We start from the raw sequence: 20284 nt of genomic DNA on the forward strand, positions 1-20284 counted from the left end.
ATTTTATTTACCAAGGCGATAATCAATAGTTGATTCGAGAGGATAATCAGTCATATGTATTAGTGCGATAAGAAGGCCTTGCTCTTCTTACCCTAAGTAAACCAATGATTCACACACCTCTACGAGAAATATGAGGTTCTACTTCTGGTGGTTGCAACATGCTTGGTCCCACTTATGACGTTAATAAATACGCTACAAAGGTAGCTTCGAAGGTGGACAAAAATATATCATAAAAACTGGTAAAGTTGTTGCCATGTGACCAGGAGGTCACGGGTTCAAGCCTTGGAAACAGTCTCGGGCAGAAATGCAAGGTAAAACTTCGTACAATACATCCTTGTGGTGGGGCCCTTCTTCGGACACCGCGCATAATGACAGCTTTAGTGCACCGGGCTGCCCTTTTTTCATGTATCATAAGAACCACAAAAGCCAACCAACAACACAAATATTACTTGAATTAGTGATTTAATTAAGAAAATAATTACAAGGAACATCTTCATATACATAATGCTGTCAACTGTCATTTCCAAAATGAGACAGTACACACAAACCAGTTGGCTGAAATTACTGCTGCCCTGACTCAAGCTCAAGCTTCTCCAACAATGCAAGGTCAAAATAGAGTAAATTCACAAAAATGAAGAACCATCAAAATGAGGGGTAAGCTTAGTCATTACTTACAATATTTACTATCTTATCATCTGCAGTCCAGAAGAAGTTAAGTTTACCATCCATATGTACGTCTTAAGAATCATCACGAGTTGTGTATCGTGAGAGCTAACTGAAGTTTACCAAGCTGACAGAGGTTGACTGGGTTTTTGTATACTGTCACCATTGCTGTATTAGCGGGTGATAACACAACTTACTTGCGCAATGCTAAAAGATTCACCTTTCTCAACTGCAAACTGCCATTCCCTCGAGGTAATATGGAACCAATCCTTTGTTGTCGCTCTAGTGGCCTTTACTTCTATGTATTCGTCATCTCTTACAACAAGGTTATAAGGAAGCCCCGTCTCATTTGTTTCATTGACCCACTTCACAACAGGCTCACCATGTTTCCCCGCAAAGTACTTGAAAGCAACAAATTCTCCGAGTCTGCCAGTTGACAATGCCTGTTGAGGGTCAGGTGTGTCTGTATACAGATGATCTCTTTCTGCAACATCCGATGAACTATAATTCAAGTCATGTGGTATAGTCATGGAACGAGGAGGATCAAATGTCAGTTTCACAGGACCACGTACAAGTACATTATACACATGATCAGCATCTTGTGAACCCAGTACAGCTGCAGCTGATGCTGGATCATTGTCCGCATTCTCCACACAAGCGATCTCAGTTGGAACCTGAGCATATGCTTTGAGACCACTGGTTGCCGGTGACTTTGCTACACTACCAGGAGCAGTTTTCCAGTCTGAAGAGTTTGAGCTGATTTTTGGTCTCTTCCGGAAATTCACAGGGGTTGTCTCATTCATTGTTCTAGAAGAACTCATCAGCCCTACCTCACCATCTTCTGACAATGGAACATTTGCAAGTGACCAAACAGATTCATCTGCAGGAAGCTTAGGCATTTTCTGGCTATTCATAATGAAAAACTCAGTTTGCTCCTCAGTGGAACCTGACTCTGCCATAGTGGTGATCATATGAAGAAAGTTTGCCAAGTGCAAGTCGGGAGTTCCAATAGAGAATAAACGAGAAAGTTCCATGAATATCGAGTGAGAATCTGATTTGGCATACAAGATCTTTCCCTGTCACAGGGTAAAAAGCAAATTATGTACACATTCTTCAGTTTCAATAAGGAACGAAATTTCACTATGTCAATAGAGTTACAAGCAGACCTATACAAGAAATAAGTAAAACAAGTTATGTACACATCTTTTTCAGTTGTAAATTTTAACAAGACATAAAATTTCACTATGTTGGCAGAGTTATTACAGGTAAAACTGTACAGGAACTGATGTTTTACCATATATCCTTAATAATCTTGGATCTCCCATGATCAAACTGGGCAAAGGGGAAAAATACCTGATAAGGCATATGTAGTAAGCTTACGAAATATCAGGCGTAAAATATGATGATATCAAAAAGGAAGAACAACCAGAAAAAGACAGCGGACACGTAAGTCAAGTGTTCAACGTCATCGCAATATAGACGTAAGTTGTAGGGCTTTGGACTACATAGAAAATGGTCTTACATTTGACCCTTAGATGAATAACCCTTTTTCATAAACAGTTCAATGTAAATTTAAATAGAACAAAAGTTTTTCCAGAAGCATCTAAAGCATGTAACATTATACAGATACAAGAACCAATAGATGCTGTCGTGATTTAAATACCTCTAGCAGAGAACTGCATTCGAACCGTTTTTTGGATGCAATGTGGGAACTTTTAATTACATTCCTGCAGAACAGCTTTTCTACAACAACAATCTACAGGCATTTCAGGTTCTCAAATCCAGATTGACTGAGAAGCAAATACTTGTCTGGATGACTCTTATATATATAGCGTTGAGCATATGGAAGAATCCAGTTAACCACAGAAACTACAAAAATAGAGTCAGTTGGACCATAATATATCACTTCCCGTGTTACAATCTGTGAAAAAGCAAAATATTAGATGTCTAAAGTTCATGTGCCATGATCTACGGTCGAACTGGACAAATGATTAAATCTGCCAAAAAAAGAAGTCGGTTTTTAAAGGAGCTTGAAGAACTGGAGCAGATCATGAATCAGAAAATGAGAATTGCTGGCGAAAGAATTAAAATGAGAATTGCTGGCGAAAGAATTAGAAGTGATAATATATCGCAGTCAAGGTTTTGTTGATTAAGCAAGGGGTTAAAAATACAAGATTTCTCCAAAAATGCAAATGCAGGAAAAAAAAACATAATTCTATTGGCAGCCTTGACGTGAATGGCTGGGTCTCTGCGGACAGTGAGATAAAAGAGCTTATCCTGGAGTTCTATCAGGGACTTAGATTACCTCTGATAGAGAAGGAATATTCAATTTGTGCAAGACTATTGAAACTTTTGTTTTGAGAATCTCCTTTTCCTCGTCATTGAGTTCCCCAAAGTAGATAAACTTAATATCATCAAAATAATTAAATTACTTCCTCAGCTTATAATCATCACACCAACAGATGCGCCCAAAGGATGGGTTAAGAGATACCCATTTATCTTCTGCAGTAGGAAGAACCAGATAATCCGTTGTCAAAAGGCCTTGCTTCAAGAAACCAATATCTTCAGATCCCAAAGATCCTGAATTTAGTTCGTCAATCCACTTAAGAAATATTTCGAAGACCTGAAAAACATATATCAAATCCATTCTTAAGCTGAGGTATTCATCAGAACATGGTCTTATTAGCATCAAAATCCTTCATCAACTACTACAGTGAAAGTGTCTAGCAGAAAGATAGCTTACATTCTTGGCTGCTTGTGAAGGTAAAGCAGTAGCTGACAACTGCAGCAGTATTTGAAGGTATCCATGGAAATGAGGGAACTCATTCACTCCACATTCTTTCACAAAAAAGTCATGAAGAGATGGATAAACACTACATAACATTTTGGTGAAAGGATGCTGAACTGAATGTGGATCAGATTCTGGGAAAATCATCTTCACTTGGTCCGTGGAACCAGTTAAATCACGCCAGAAGACTTCTTTAAATGACAAAAGAACACCAGGTACTACATCTTCATGTGAAGCAACCAACTTACAAGGGACAAACACAAAACGCTCATTACGTAATTCTTCAACTACCTTCCTCTCTGAAGTGTTCATCTTACTCCAGATGAAATTGTAGAATTTTGACATTTGTGATAAACTGAAAAAGTAGGAAATGAATGTCAAACTTTGGGGGACTAATCAGTTTTGGTATAGGATACCTGTTAATTTATAGAATATTACCACTATCAAAAAATTTAAGTAGGAAATGAATGAGTATGAAACTTCAGAATAATGATGAGACATAGCAGTCCATAATGAAGGAAGCGCGGACACTTTAAAAAGTTTCTTCTATTACGCCATTCAGGAGTTAAAGATGCCAGAAGGGGACATGTAAATCACTAGACAATACCTGAAATTAATGAAGTTGGATCGTTTCTTCAAGTTTTTTTGAAAACAGTTTTTAATCTATTCTAAATTAAAACCAGCCAATGATGGGGACAGGGCTTAAACGTAACTCTAGCAAAGCAACCATTTAACAACTTTCACTAGTCATCAATGTTCAAAACAAAATATTATACAACATAAACATCAGAAAACCATTTACTGCTCTTTCAGGAATCTTTGTGCTTATGGCTTTTTATTATATAAAGTTGTCACCTTCTCCCCCCAAAAAATTATATGTGACCAATTGATGCACTGTGGACAACTTCAGCATTAACTAATTCCTAATTCTAACCACAGAAAAGGGATTGCTGAAACCATATACATCTTTCCCTTCAGATAAATGAAAAAGAAAAATTAACCATCTAGCTGTTTTCGCATGTGTCTGCAGAAGGAAGATCAATTACCTAGCGCTCAGAGTTAGTTCAGCTCTCCAAGCTTTAAGAATTGCTAAAGTGTCATCAACTGTAACTTGGATTTTCAAGCCAAGAGCTGTTAACAGCTTATTGCTTCTCACCTGCTTCACAAACAGAAGCATTAGCTCTTTAAGGGCAGTCATAAAGGAACTCCAATAAAGTTCACATCCAGAAAGAGCTAACCAAAAATAAGTTCTGGTACTTCCCTATAGAAGAAGAAGCTATAATAATTTCATGATGCTATTACCACAAATTCATGTAAATACAAAAATAAAGGTTACAAATGCTAATTAAAAGAAGAATATTGAAGCCAACAAAGAAGAAACGGTCTTTTCAAGAAAGCAGCCAACCACAGTAAAACTACTTCACAATTAAAGCGGCGTCAATTTCCCAAAAATGAAGTGTGAAAAAAGCAGCCACATCAGGATTCTAATGCAATCTAAAATGTGATAGAGCAGATTCTTGCAGAAAAAATCATTTGAAAAGCCAGATTAACAGGTTGAAACTCTTCAAAGAAATTATTATTGACATGATGACTTTATTAAGATCAGATTGACCTCTGGAATAGCATATGGAGCGTTGTCACCAAAAACCAAGCGCACAGTGTCACAACCATGGAATAACTTCCTTGGACAATGAAGCTTACTATCCAAACTTGATGCCAGCCATTAAACATCACGGAGGGTTCTGGTGAATGAAGAGCCAAATAATTGTCGTTCTCCATTGGAACTGAAATAAAAGCCAGTAACCTTGTCAGCAAAATAATCATCCCACAAACTATCAAGTACCTCCAAGAGGTACTTGCATTTTTCCTTGTCACCCGTTGAAGATAATTGTGACAACAAATCGACAAACTCATCAGACATCCAATCTCTCGCAACTGATCCTCTGGAATTCAAACCTCCATCCAATGTTGCATTAATGGGAACAGAGCATACATCGGAAATATTTTTCTCAACCTGAAGAACTTGTACAAAATCAGTGATTCCAATTTCCTGGAAAAACTTTCTCCACTTTAACACACCCCCAGATAACAATTTGTTGATTGGTTGGTTGAAGAACATATCCTCAATCTCATGCCATTCAAGATCTAATACTCATATCAATGGGATTTTCAAAATGTTTGCTGAAATGGATAGGAAACTCTTTAGGACGTTTACAACCATAATTTGTCAATATAAAAGCATTATCACGAACTTCTCTGATAATTTGGTCCTTTTCTGATTGACAGTCAGGGCAACTTGATTGCAAGTGGAACATCAAGAAGGCATAATACTCTGTCAATAGTTCTCTAGGTCCTTGTCCAACATCATCTCTACAGATAAATGGTAGGATATGCATCTTTACTATTTGATGTGCCGATAACCGTTGTACACCAACTCTGTACAGCATCCTAGTAACGTTATCTAACATTGATGAATCAGAGCATGATGTACCAAGAGCAGCAGCATCAGAAAGAAGTGTGGGACTCACAGTTCTGAGCATAGAATACAATCTGGGGAAAGTTTCTGGAGCATACTCATCATTAGTTGCAGCACCCATTTGATCAACATGCAACCAAATTGCACCTTCATCCAATGATCCATATTTTCCATCTGAAAGAGGAATAAACGGAATCTTTTTGAGGTTCTTCATAAGATCCATTTCTGTCTCAAAGCCTGCTGAGCTTTTCCCATGTGACAACATCATATAAACATCCACGCACATAACCATCCCAAACTCATGCAGACCTTCTACTGAAGTGCATAAAGAAGTAATAACCTGAAATAGAACTTTGAGTCCATACTCCTCAATTCCTAGAGCCCTGGCTAATAAATCTGTTAGAACTATATCTTCATGCAAGAAACCAACACCCAGATGCTTGAGAAGAAAGCTATCAGGCAAAAGGTTACAGGCCTCCTGGGTCCAATTTCTCAAAGTTTTGCATGGAAGAACCCACTGAGTTTCCGTACTTCCTATTATCAAGCAGTTTGACATGCGTAATTTAGAAAGAATCATCCAAGGAAGACCAGAAAAGAAACCATGAACCTCCCCAACAAGGGGAACAAAGCTCATATAAGCTGTAACACCCTTTGCTGGATTATCCTTAAAACATAGCAGATCGCAAAATGATCTTTCTGCACTAACAAACAATCCAGGAAACTCTGATAACCACCACTGGTTCCAAGGACTATCACCATCAACTTCTTCTCTAGATGAAGGAAGTACAAAATCACCCTGAAGTATAAACTTTAGGCCGTACTTTCTCAAAGGTAGGAATGCAAAAACAGGCTGTTGGGTCAGATGTGCATTGTAGGTTCCATCAAGCGCTTCCTGCAATGTAAATGCCATGGAAATTTCTGTTTTTTGAGATGTCCGAACGAATAGTGTGAACCAGCAATTCCTTGGATGCCACAAACCAGGTCAATTTCTCCTCTCCAAGGGAAACCTTAACGATGCCATTTCCCACGACTTCTTTCCTCATAAGAAAAGTAGAATCACTTAGCATATTTCTAAATATTATACAGTGAAGACCGTGAAGAAAAAGTAGCAAAGATGGATGAAGATCCGAAAACATTGACACAATATTCTCTACAGCAGACGTTTCCAGGAGACTTGACCTAAAGGGAAGCACTATGCAGGTATTACCATGATTACAATCAGAATCTAAAGAGGCCAATCTGGTGTAGGAGTCAATGTCACAAGGAGGTACAACAGTTGGCAAAACAAAACCTATCTGGCCTTCACTTATATCAAACTTAATATGGAAGCCACTGGAATGAATTTCTGGAGCATCAGTGACCTGTATGGAGAAAAAAGTTTAGCTAAAGACAGATTCTGGATATTATTAAGGGCGAAGCATGGACAAGATCCAGTTCAGACACTTCACAAAACACTGATAGAGAGAATAGAGTTTAAAACTATTCAATGCATTGAAATCAATCAAGAGCTGATGAATACTACATAGTATGTTGGTGGGTGAAAGGTCATCTTCAGAAAAATCATTAACTGAACAGCCTCTTAATAATATCAAGACTTCTCAAGTTCAGTGTTTGATTATCATTTTACAATCCTACATCAAAAAATAGGCAAGAGTGAATTTATATATTACTTTACGGGGTAGAAAATGGAATAACTAATACTTGAATAACTAAACCCGGCATTAACTTTAGTCAACAACTAAATGACCCCTTAACAGTTTGAGGTCTGACCCATACAGATCAAGGTCTTCATTATGTGCAACATTTTCTAGGTAGGTATTAACACCTTAAGGAGTGCATGGTTTAGTTGTGACAGAGTCCTCACAACATTTTCATACAGGCACAACAGCGCAGCCACTCACTTTCTTCCAAATTCATTTAGAAATTCATACAAATTGTACAAGGAACTAGAAAAAATTCAACAGACATGTTGTGCATATTACCCGAAACACTGATTTGAAACCGATGCCTTTCTTCCCAATATATCCAGCATTACGCCCTTTCTTAGTAGAATTCTCAACATCACAGAGTGCTCTGATGTTATCAGCAGAAAATCCACATTCATTGTTCAGAACTATAATGCCTTTATACTGAAGAATGAAAGTCAAAGTGGGTTCGACATGCTCTAGGTAGGTATTATCATCAGCGTTCTGAACCTGAATCAATGTGCCATTGTAAAGAGAGCAATTAGTTATACCCTTTTGACAGGAAAAATGCACAAAACATTCCATCTTATTGTAACAAAAATGTTCCAGTGATAACAAATAAGTTCATGCTCAGAATTGTATTCTACCCAAAAGCAGCAAAGCTTAAGGCATTGAAATGACCTAGATTTTCTAAGTTAAAATTGGTAAGCAATATATACAAGCAGGAAGTACACAATTCCTCCATTTACTAAAAGCCTTGTTATCAGCTTCAATACATAGTAGATTACATGCTAGAAAAATAGAACATCCTTGATTTCCTATACCACTTTGGGTGTTGGGTGGGATATTATATGTTCTCCTTTTCATCACCTATGGGGATTATGTTGTATTATTTAATAGGTACATTAACTCTCTTCTTCTGGGATATGGCCATTCAGGAGCTGTATCAGAATTTTCCTATACACTCCACCCTCTCCCACCTATCTCCCTGCAAACTTTCTCCAATCTTCTTCCAATGCCACTCTACAAACTTTTGAGGAACTTCTATTTTTAACTTTTTCTTTTTTACTTTTTAGGTAAATAAGTTCTACTTTTTAGGTACTTCTATTTATTAAAAAATAATTTTCTTCCAACTATTTTATGGCCTGTCTATCAATTAAGTTCATGTCTATTACATGTAAAAGAAATTTCTCTAATGAGCCAACTCAAGAAGAACATTTATATTACAATCCACGTTAAAGTCCACCGCCTTTCGCCACATTGAATGGTGAGTCAACTAATACAACTCAACAGTAGAATGTGCAAAATATATAACAAATTGGTAGACACTAAACAGATATTACAAAAGGTGAGTATACATATCAGCTCTAGGATAAAATGTGAATCCTGAGAATACAACTCCTGCGAAAGACAATCCAGAGCTCTCCCCAAGCGAGCATGTTGCTTATTCAACACTGCACTTTCAACAGGTGAAAGATCAGGCTGCAGACCGAACTCTTCTCGCTGAATAGATTCAATAACACTGGCAGCGGAACTCTCAAGCTCACATGAGTGCTGTTTGGCACTATCAGCAAAATTATCAGAAGAAACACAAGCTACAACACCTGCAGAGCAACTGGCATCTTGATTTTCATGTTGCCGCATTGGATCTTGGGAGAAGCTAATTTCAGTTCTAGACAAGGGACATTCGCTCGATACTTCTTCTGTAAAGTTTGAGTTTTTGCTGAAATCAAACTCTGCGACTTTCAAGCATGATGACCTAGAAGACATTAACGAGTTAGTATCAGAACAGACACTCAATTTGTGTTTATCTTCAACCCATTCCACTATGCCCAGAGACATTCCAACTCGATGAAGCATAAGACGCTGGTCTATCCGTTCACATTCATCTAAGATAGCTAAAGGAGCATCTTTAACAAAAGGTTGCACCCCTGAAAGCAAGATGTCTGCAGCAAAATGGCAAAACTCAACCTGCAGATAGCCCAGACAGTCAAGAATAAACCTTGATGCCAAAGGCGCGATTTTACCAACCCTATCCCTCCTCAATAATTTCTTGTTCATAGTCGATATAGTTTCATCGTGTATGAGCTGTCTGCACAGAGATGTGGCATGCTTGAGGGAGTCCGGAATGTCATGTGATTTCATCTCCTCATAATTTTAAAAAAAAACTTCAAATGCATGACGTGCATGGCATTTTAAGAGTGAATTAGGAACATTTATTTCACCACCATATAAAACCAACAACGATAACAGTTTGACAGCTGTATCAAAAGGATTGCCTTGCAAAAGTACATTACAAAAGAATCAATAGTGGCTGAATGATCAACACGCAACACCTTCCCACACGAAATTACCAAACACAACAACTCTTCGCTATTTACCTCGTTCAACAGCCAGCCCACAAGAGAACCAAGAGAAGGAGCAAAGACCATGTCCCAATGCAGCCACAAGTTCAGATCTATCAACATTGGAGCATTGACCAAGGCCTTCATGGCATCTTTGGACGTTTCTATACAATCTCCTTGCCCTACATCATTCTCCGAATCAGCTTTATCTAACATACTTTCATTATTTTTACCCACACCAACTTCCTTGAGCAATGTTTCAGAGAATACAACAGACCTTAACGTCATATTTCCTTTCTTTGCCTTCATATAACCCTCTATATCTATCATAAAATCATTTCCAGCTACTTTTAAACAGACTAAAGGGAATTGCCTCATTAGTAAATCAGAAATCCTTCGCTTGTCTACTTCTTTGTTCTCCCATAAACATTTTGTGAAGCCTGTGATAACAATAGGTCAAACTGACAATCAAGCATTGAAGGTTCCAGAGGAGGTTTCTCAGGCATGTCACTTGTGAAGAACCTTCCTAAAGAATGACTGAACAGATGCATATTTTTCTCCAGGAAGAGCCAGATGTTTCCGTAACCAAGTGACTCAAAATGCTTCACAGAAAACTGCTCTGTCAACCAAGATTCAAGCTTGCAAAACTTGTTCAACAGGAAGACATGGTACGAACTTGCAGCAGATAAGGCAGCATCATCACCCACCAAATAGGTGGAAAGTTTACTGTGTATGTCCTCAATGGTGATCCCTATGTAAAGAAAGCATTAATGTGGAGAAGATGTAAAAAAGAAACCCCAAAAGCATAATTGTGTTAAGTTAGAGCTAGTACTTAAGGACAAGTTGGAGAACTTCTTTTTGAGAGAGCATAGCAAACACAAATTTTGTTCTCATTTAAAATTTAACTGTTAGAGATACTATCAGTTACTTGATTACTAATATCTCAACATTGTCCCCTCATGAGTGTGACTGATTCTTTTCATGGCCAAATACATTGATCCATTTTTTGCTCTTCAGATGGTGGTGAGATTTGAACTTATGACATTTTGTTGGAATTTTATGAGGTAACTCGAACATAAAAGTTTAGTTCTCCATTTAAGCTCAACTCATGTCATCATCCTAAAAAAGAAAAGTGAAAAATATGCCATATATATACACACACATATATATATATTGATAAATAAATCTATGATGAGGTGAAAACAATCCTAGAAAAGCAATAGATTCAAAATCAACGTACTCATGACTAAAACTTATTCCCAACTACCAGATATCACCTATTATGGATATTTTTGTTCCATTGTCCTCGATTTTTAGCCACGTCTGCATTGATTCCAAGGGATTGTAGGTCTTCTGCACCTATTCGAATAAAAATAGGAACAAGATTGCACATAGCCTCCTATATGGAAAAGGATTATAACGTACATAAGGCTCAGTGTAATAATGAAGTCAACACAATCCAATAATACTTTTTGAGTAGGAGGTCGTAATAATGTACAACAGGTTTGGACCCACACATGAAATATGTTATTCTTTGCATGGTCGATCACCCCAAGAATGCTTATGTTGCCCAGTCTGACAATACAGGCAATCAACAGGTTTGTTTATCTAAAGAGGAAGATAATGAGTTTCTTCATTATCGAGCAAGTAAGCAGACATCTCCACAAGTATCCTCAGTTGCACAGTCTAATACTCTAGGACAGTGGGTTGTGGACTCATTTCAGCTTCAATGCATGCCACTTGCAACTTCTAATAAATGTGGTAATTTTTTCATCTAATATAATTTTGTATGACCACACATACATCTTAGAATTCCTGTCTCTGTAGCACTCATCATCATCCTGTGGATATGTTTTGACTTTAACGGCCCAACATTCACTACCATATAACATTGTCGGTCTTATAACTATTTTGCAGAGCTTATCTTTCACTATGAAAGGCATCTGTTTATCACATAACACCCCGGTAAAACTTCTCCATTTCAACCATCTGGTGTAAATTCTATAAGTAACCTTCATTTATCATTCCGTTTTCCTGAAACAACAAACCTATATCTAAATTGTCTGCAGTATGACAATGCAATCCCTTCTAGTCTCACCTCAACTTTGCTCTTTCAATCTATGTTGCTTGGACTCTTCAAAAATGTCATGGGTGCGTGTCGGATCCTTTAAAAGTAGTGCATTTTTGGAGGATCCGACACAGGCGCGGCAACAATTTTGGAGAGTCCAAGAAACTTAGCTTTCAATGGTGACTAAACTTGCAGTGCATGTGTTCAATCTTACTTCTACTTACCCCAAAACTCTTACACTGTAAAGTGTTTCTACATAGTTCAAACTTTTGGTTGACATCATCGTTGGTTTTGTCAATTAACACATTATCATCAGCAACACCAAAATCTCAGTGGTGTACAACTCACCACTTTCGCACGCCAAAAGCTTCTCAGACAGATTGGTAGCATCCCTTTCAGCTGAATCAACCTCAATGCATATGGAATCAGCACAATTTTCAGTACCTCCTTTGGTCACTGCACATTGGTGAACTGTATGAAGCTTATCATACAAGCTATCCCACATTCCACGTTCAATAGATGTAATCTGCAAAGTCAATCAAATAAGCAAAAGATATGCAAGAGATATTCAGTCAGAAACTAATTAATAAAATCATTCAAGTATAATGACAAATGAAGGAAAGTTAGCTCAAGGGAGGTAGCTCATGCTAATACACTGGAGCTTCCTCGAAACTTTGAGACTAGAGGTAGATGTTCAAATAATACACCTCTATGAATCATATGATCGCAACTGTTTAAGAGTTTAAAGTATCAGAGAGATGTCATTTTTATTTATCAACTATAATTCTCCAACATGTCCCCTCACATACAAACCTGATTCTTTGTTAAGGTCCAAGCAGGTGAAATTTTTTTTGTTGTATTAGTAGTAGTAAAACAAAAACTCAAAATCTCCTTGCTTTGATACCATATGGAATCATGTCAATCACATGTTTTAAAAGCTTAAGTGGTTAGAAAGTGACGGCATTTATTTATTTATCACAACTACGACACTCAAAAGTTATGCATAGAGATTCTTCCTACACAGTAAGTTAATAATCAAGTAAAATCACAATTATTAGAAACAAAAACAAGGAAAAGATAAAGGGCAAAACATAAATTACTGAATAGCAGACGACTGTACTACTAGCATCCAAAGGGCTGGAACTGGGAGGGGGTTTATACATTTTCCGATTTGCAATAGTCGAAAAGACTAGAGCATTCAGCATACTATGATTTTAAAAGAAATCAAGAATTCTGCTTGACACAAGAAATTGGCAAAAACGGACTGTAGCAAGCAATAGATGCTAAATGTGTGAAGAAGGGCAGAAAATCTCAACCACTTATTTTTGCATTGCTCCATAATCACCAAATTATGCCATTCTGTTTTGAACACTACGGGGGTGAAATAAGAGATGTCAAAAGCGGTAACTGCTAGCTGTTAGGGAAGAAGAATAGACAGGAAGAGGTGAAAGAAGACGAGGAATACCATACAGCATGTATTTGGGGGAAATTGAAAGAAAGAAGATGCGTCAAGGGAAAAGCAAACCAGATTTAATTAAAGCTGACTGCAAAGCTATTCTTTCATTTTGGTGCAAAATGGAGGTGGTAAATGATGTCTCATAGATTGTGCTGGTTTCCTACGCTTTAAAGGAGGACTCACATTTGATTTTTGAATGTAACCAACACAGCACCATCTTAGCCCTGTTTTCATCAATAACATTAAACTAACCGTTTCAATAGAAAAATATCTCAGTTTCACTCTTGTTCTTCTCTCTCTCTCCGGTTTCCTTCTATTCTCCACCTCTTCTCCCTTCTCTCTTCTCATGCTACATCACATTGTAGGCAGATGGTCAGGCAACTACTACAGAATTAAACTAGATTGGAAGCAAAGATCAGAAAATGGAATTCTGTATCTTCCAATGCCATTTCAGTGCTCAAACAGGGCCACACTAAAACAAAGCAAGCACAAGCTAAATAAAACGAAGAAAGTCCCTCAGGTGTCTTATGGCTAATTAATTACATATCAAACTGATCATTTAACTTACAGCAACATGAAGCAACCCACAAAATGGATATGATGAAAACATCCTGGTAACTTGAACGCGCTTCCTTGTCTTATAGAACTCAAGCATCCTCTGGAAAACCTAAAAAGGAAAGAAAAATTGACTGAAGATCAACATGTGTTAAAATGGTGACTGTCAACGTCAGGAGTATGGCCAAACACCACAAATAGGTGCCCAGAAGAACCAAAAAAAGATTTTAAAAGATCATGATAATATTGCAAGAATGGCAGGCGAAGGAATAAAGTTCTGAAAAAATAAAGGCCAACTTTTTGCTACCACTGCATATGCTATAAAGCTTTGAAAATCAACATCCATCTTTTGCCACCCCAACAACCACCCCTTCATTGATGCCAAACATCAAAACTGAGCCCGAACCCAGCCTGATTAAGAAATAGAATCAATAGTTTAAATTGAGATAGTCCGAGCAGGCATTTTTGTCTGAGCATCCAATCCAAAAATGAACGGCTATGGGTGGAGCAGTCTAGCTGTCTAGGACCATTAAAACCCCTTACACAACCAAAGGAACACCTTCCCTAATGTATAACCCAGTTCTTAACATGTCTACTAAATATTTCTCTTTTTTCCCTTTCTTCATGGATTGAAATTTCTCTCCTTTATTTGAAGTAGGAGAGAGGAGGTTCAGCAAGAGGGGCCTGAAGTTGGGGGAGACAGATTATGCAAGACAGGCTTATAATGAGAGGATTTGGACCAATGTCAGTTGCTCAGTGGACTGATTTGATAGAGAGAAGGTTAAAGCAGCTTCATGGGCTGAGGTGAGAGAGAAGCCCGGAGCGACCGGACAGGAGAAAGTCATTGTACAAATGGACTCTCCAAAGTGTTGGCACTGATACCAAGTGAAGAAACCGAACATTCAACCAACAACCTGAAGGCAATGGCTGGAACAGTCCAGGACCATTTCGACCCATTTGGAAACCCTTATACAACCAATGAGGGGCAAGTGCATCCTCTAACATCTTTAATGTTTATTTCCTCACCACTCTGTTACCCCTTTGTAGAAAATTAAATTCATAATGAAATGATAGATATTAGATAAAAGTGCAAAAATCATATTATAAATTGAAACTTAGATCTGAATGCTAGTAAGTTGTGAATTATTCGTTTAAGTTAGAAACTACACCATAATAAAATTAGATATATAGTATTGTAAAGTCAAAATAACGGGAAATCAAACACATTTTAATACATTGTTTTATTAACAAGTTGAACTACATAATTTAATATTCTTAATGAGACTTCACAAAGCCATAAAATTGGATTGAGTTACAATTATGAGTTAAATTAAGAATTAAGTTCGAGTATATAACAGTTGATAAGTTTTTCTGCAGTATACTCTTGATACTGCTCATTAACAAAATCTTACCATATTAAAAAAACAATTGATAAGCTGGAAAAGGAATCAAAAGATTAATAATTGAATTACTTTATAATAAATATACAGATTAAGAGAAGCTAGAACGCATCTATCATATGTTCTTGCATGCTATAACAGATGTCTCTAAACAAACAAGGACGCCGTTGAGCAGTGTCACGCTATATCTTGATTTTCCCAGGTGCTGGCACAAGAAAGGAACGACCAAGGGGCAGGAAAATGGCAAAAAAAACTAACTTCACTGGCATTTGTTGGGCAGTGCAAATAGAAATTAATTCCAGGTGTTTTGAAGATAAAGCCAACTCCATTCAGAATATCAAGTTTTGACAGTACACTTTCTGAATTCTGATTACTTGTTGGAGTAAAGAGGAATTTATAAATGATGCAGAAAGAACTCATAATTCTCTACAAGTTAACAAAGGGATTAAATTTTGCACTGCAAATGACCCTTCAGCTCTAAGAAAGTGTTGTTTCAATAAGACTTTTATCTTTCTCAAGAAAGAGATGAAGGTTTATAGTGCTCAAATGAAAGAAGAAACAAATGTGTATATTAGTTTAACTTCTCAAAGAACTTGAACCTTTTTTAGTATAAAAAGGATATTGTAAATCCTCTTTGGTAGCAAATCTTGTAAAAAGTACTCTTTTTAGGGAAGTGGAAAACTTTAACAACAATGCGATATACAAAATAAGCCAGTTAATTTCAGACAAGATCATTTCTGAGAGAATATGTTGAATTTATTATCTGACATCTGTTGGAGGAGAATAGAAGCAAAAGCATAAATGATACCTCATCCACACTGTTTGTCCGACATGCCTCCTTCCAAGTGTTGACAAACATCTTAATTGAATCATCACCATGTGAAAAATCATTTGAAACATCAGCGCCTTGATTCCACACCTTAGTAGATTTTTTTTTCCCTTTAATTCTTGCGAGTAAGGTTTGCCTGCACCACATCTCGTTTGGGTACTTTTTTGGGTAAAGCCAGGGAATTCTCATCATATTTTCTTTTTCTATTGAATTGCCCAATATCTTTGCTTGTTTTATCACTACCGCTAGCGGTATGTGGGCTAACCTCAACTTCATCTTTTAAACCCAGCCGCGTCATTTCTTCAGAAGCTGATGGATAAGGACATGTGGCTAGTCTATCCGAGCTTTTGATATTTCCAACTGGGAACTTCTTCTGCCTTGCTTGCTTGATAAAAGTAATATGCATCCTGAAAGGGACAAGGAGAGAGTATACATGAGAAAATACCAATGATCAGATTCTGCTGACTATAGAACACAAATGCCACTGTCGTATCAGGTTATCAACTATTACATGTCCAGAAATTTATCAGCAGCAGATATAGAAGAAGCATGTGTTAACTTGAGCTAGCACATATTAAACCCCGCAGACAAGGAAAAAAGTCATTCTTCTTTTACAAAGATTAACTATAGTTTATCAATCAAACGTTCAATACAAAAGGGACACAATGATGTGATGATAACAGGTGACAAAGATAAGTAGATACTTTATTTTTCTTATCAAAAAAGTAAATACTTTTTCAAAAGATGGGGATAAAGTTCTCGAGTGAGGAACATGCTAGACACACTAGTCATTTCAATTCTAAATTAATCCGTTAACAAAATGGGATATCACATGTGAACTTCAAAAAGTCAGGACAACCAACTGGAAGATAAAATTTGTGAAGAAATAAATCTCGAGCCTAACTCAACTCCAAAGCTAGTTCATGAGGTGAGAATTGTCCAAGACAATAGATAAGGAGACAATTACCCACTTATTAAATTGACAGACTCACCATTTCCATCTTATTGATTCTTTTTTGACTATATAGTAATAAATTTCATTAGAAAAGGGCAAAAGCATGCCCTTATACAAGAAGTACACCAAAAGTATGGTTTTCAACAAATGACACCAACTCATCTATACATGTAGGAATCCTATGGGTGCACCAAAAAGAAATTAGGGAAATAGGCTATTCCTCAAGTGCACAAAGTCATTTTCTACTCCCTCAAAAGCTCTTCTATACCTCTCATCATATGATCCACAGAAGTGGTAGAGAAGCAACATCCCATTCCTTGCATCTTCTCTTCCTTCTTCTAAACGTCCAACTAAACATTGTTTCCTTCACAGTGCTCGGCATCACCAACTCAAGTCTAAACCATCACAGAATGTCCCACCATAAGTAAGAAGCTACCCGACAATGTAGAAGAAGGTGATTCACATCTTCACCTGATTCATTGCACATGAAACACCAACTAACACAAGTTATCTTTTTCTTCCTCAAATTCTCTGCCGTCAAGATCACTCCCGTTATAGCTAGCCAAGTGAAGAAACATACCTTTCTTGGTACCTCAAGGATCCATACCAATATACGTGGAAAATCACTCTTCCCTAGTTAGAAGCTTCTCATAATGACTTCACTAGAAAACACTATGCCCCTCCGCCATCCATCTCCATACATCATGGTAATCCATAGAAGCTTTTTCTAGGTGAAGCAAATCAATTAAATCTTCTTCACACTCTCAGTGTTGCAAATTTTGCCAAAACCTCAAATCCCAAAACAATTCTCCCCCTTGTGAACTCCATAACCGTTGAATCAACATCATTTTTAGCAAGAAACACTATACATGCTGGGAAATGTATCTCTCAACATCTTATTTCCACTCCATCTATGTCCCAAAAACTTACCCTACTCTATGCGTTGGTAAGTATGACTTATGTTAGTCTGGTCACGATAGTCCCGTAATCACCCTAGATGAAGCTATTCTCCAATATTTAATTGAACATAATTTTTGCAAAGCCCACACCCCCGATGTACCATACCAAGTGTCGGTTTCAACAACAAAGCTAATTCCGAATAATTATTAAACAATTTTTTAAGTAATATCTAACTGAACATAAATAAAAAAAAAATTATGAGCGAAAATATGACACATACCCCAAGCTTTGAATCCGCACGCCGAGCTTCTCTGTTGTACCAATGGATTTCTTCTCGGCAATGAAGTTCAAAAATTCATCTATGTCTACTCTTCTTCTTTTATCGGCATTCATGTAGTCAGCAAGGAAGGATATGACCTCCACACTTGTTATCCTGAAAACTTCTGACACATCGGGACTGATAGAAAAATAATGGATAATAAGTGGGTGCTTCACTAGTGGAAATCCAGTTCTTCAAACTTCTCCACCCCCTCATTCTTGAGTATTGCTGCTTCCAAATCATACAATGTGGTAATTCTTTGAACAGCCACAAAGCAATGGATCAAGGCATTAATCTAGGAAAACAAATATAGGAAAACAAAATCTTAGTATTTCATAAAAAACATATTTGCATGAAAGAAAGTTCATCCACCTGTAAAAAAATTCAAAATTTTGTCAAACAAAATGTGAAAACTGATTGATTGAACTCCTCTGGATCCTCCCTACAACTTGAGAATAATGTACCCCCTACGTGAAGTATGGGGTTGGAAATAGAGTGTTGTTCAATGGGTCGATTGGCGCATCAACAAATGGAAAAAGCCAAAACAAGTGCATCTAAATCCTATTTTTTTCGAAAGGTTTTTCATTGGTGGAGTAAGGTGCACCCACTACCCTCCTCAGACCCCACCTATGGGATTACACTGGATATGTCGTTGTTAAAAAGAAATTGTTTTTACTCTATATTTTTACTCTATATATGCAGTGTAATTCAAATGAATTCCTATCTTTGCTTGTGGCTCAGCCACTGCCTACAACAATTTAAGCTATACTCCTAGTACAAAAACTAGACACCAATTTTCTCATGTTCGGCTGGTCAAAAATTTTGAAAAATATTTCCTCTAGGAAAGTAAGTTACACTAGGTATGTTGTTGTTCATGAAAATAAGTTTTTGAAAGATGAGTAAAATGACTTAATAAAGTAGAAACTGGGAAACAAATTCCACAAGTGACATTCTACATTCATTGCATCCTCCACACTCTGCAACACACCTCATTTTCACCCCACCCCCACCACTCCCTACCCCCATGGCCCCATCCCCCAATAATAATTTTGATTATGTAGTGAACTCAAGAAAATGAGTAAGAAAAAACACTAATTTTCCATGAAAAACATCTTCCTTAATACCAAACACATTCTAATAGTACAAAAAGTATTCACATTGTATGATTATTGAACATAAATCACTAAAAGTAAACAAAATTGTACCTTTCCATCAGTAACAATGAGTTGAAAGAGAGAAGGGACTTGTTGCATTTTGAGACCCAAAGAATCCCAAGAATCAGCATTAAGCATAACTAAAGCAGCTTGTGAAACTTTCCAAGCTGACACATTTTCACCAGCCTCTATAATGTCCCTACGTGCCTTCATTACAGCTCTATCAACTCTCTCAACAACTTCATTATTACTACGCGATGAAAACTGAAAACTCGGGTTTGGTTGGAACGGAAAATAACCAAAATTAGAACTTTGATTCGGAAAATAACCAAAGTTAGAGTTTTGGGGAAAAAAGGGGTTTGAAGGGAAGTAATTGCTGTTTTGAGATTGAGAATGAACATTTAAACGACAGCCTGGAGCACTAAAACTCCCGCTATGCATGGGTCCGGGGAAGGGCTAGACGGTTTACTATGATTGGGGCATTGAAATTGTGGATGTTGCTGATGTTGTTCCTGTGGCTGTGGTGGCGATGGCCGCTGGCTTCTGCCATTGTGTGGTGGCGATAGCTGCCGAGTTCTATCATTGTGTGGTGGTGATAGCTGCCGGATTCTGCTGTTGTGTGGTGATGATAGCTGCTGACTTCTATCATTGAGTGGTGGCGATAGCTGTCGGATTCTATCACTGTGTGGTG

At 37.4% G+C, this 20284-nt stretch overlaps 1 protein-coding gene across 1 annotated transcript; it reads right to left on the reverse strand.

Moving 5' to 3' along the window:
* Positions 1 to 445: 445 nt before the first annotated feature.
* On the reverse strand, positions 446 to 20184 carry LOC107865698 (protein NO VEIN-like). Its single transcript, XM_047408915.1, is given in 20 exon segments — positions 446 to 856; positions 858 to 1739; positions 2327 to 2584; positions 2969 to 3286; positions 3407 to 3806; positions 4498 to 4607; positions 5064 to 5589; positions 5591 to 6855; positions 6857 to 7288; positions 7910 to 8123; positions 8976 to 9906; positions 9909 to 10362; positions 10365 to 10708; positions 12374 to 12551; positions 14050 to 14148; positions 16245 to 16377; positions 16379 to 16672; positions 18401 to 18623; positions 18626 to 18734; positions 19645 to 20184. Coding segments are annotated over 20 exon segments (7668 nt in total). The 5' UTR covers positions 20035 to 20184; the 3' UTR covers positions 446 to 748.
* Positions 20185 to 20284: the final 100 nt, after the last annotated feature.

Source organism: Capsicum annuum, chromosome 3 (assembly GCF_002878395.1).
Source record: "Capsicum annuum cultivar UCD-10X-F1 chromosome 3, UCD10Xv1.1, whole genome shotgun sequence".
NCBI lineage: Eukaryota > Viridiplantae > Streptophyta > Magnoliopsida > Solanales > Solanaceae > Capsicum > Capsicum annuum.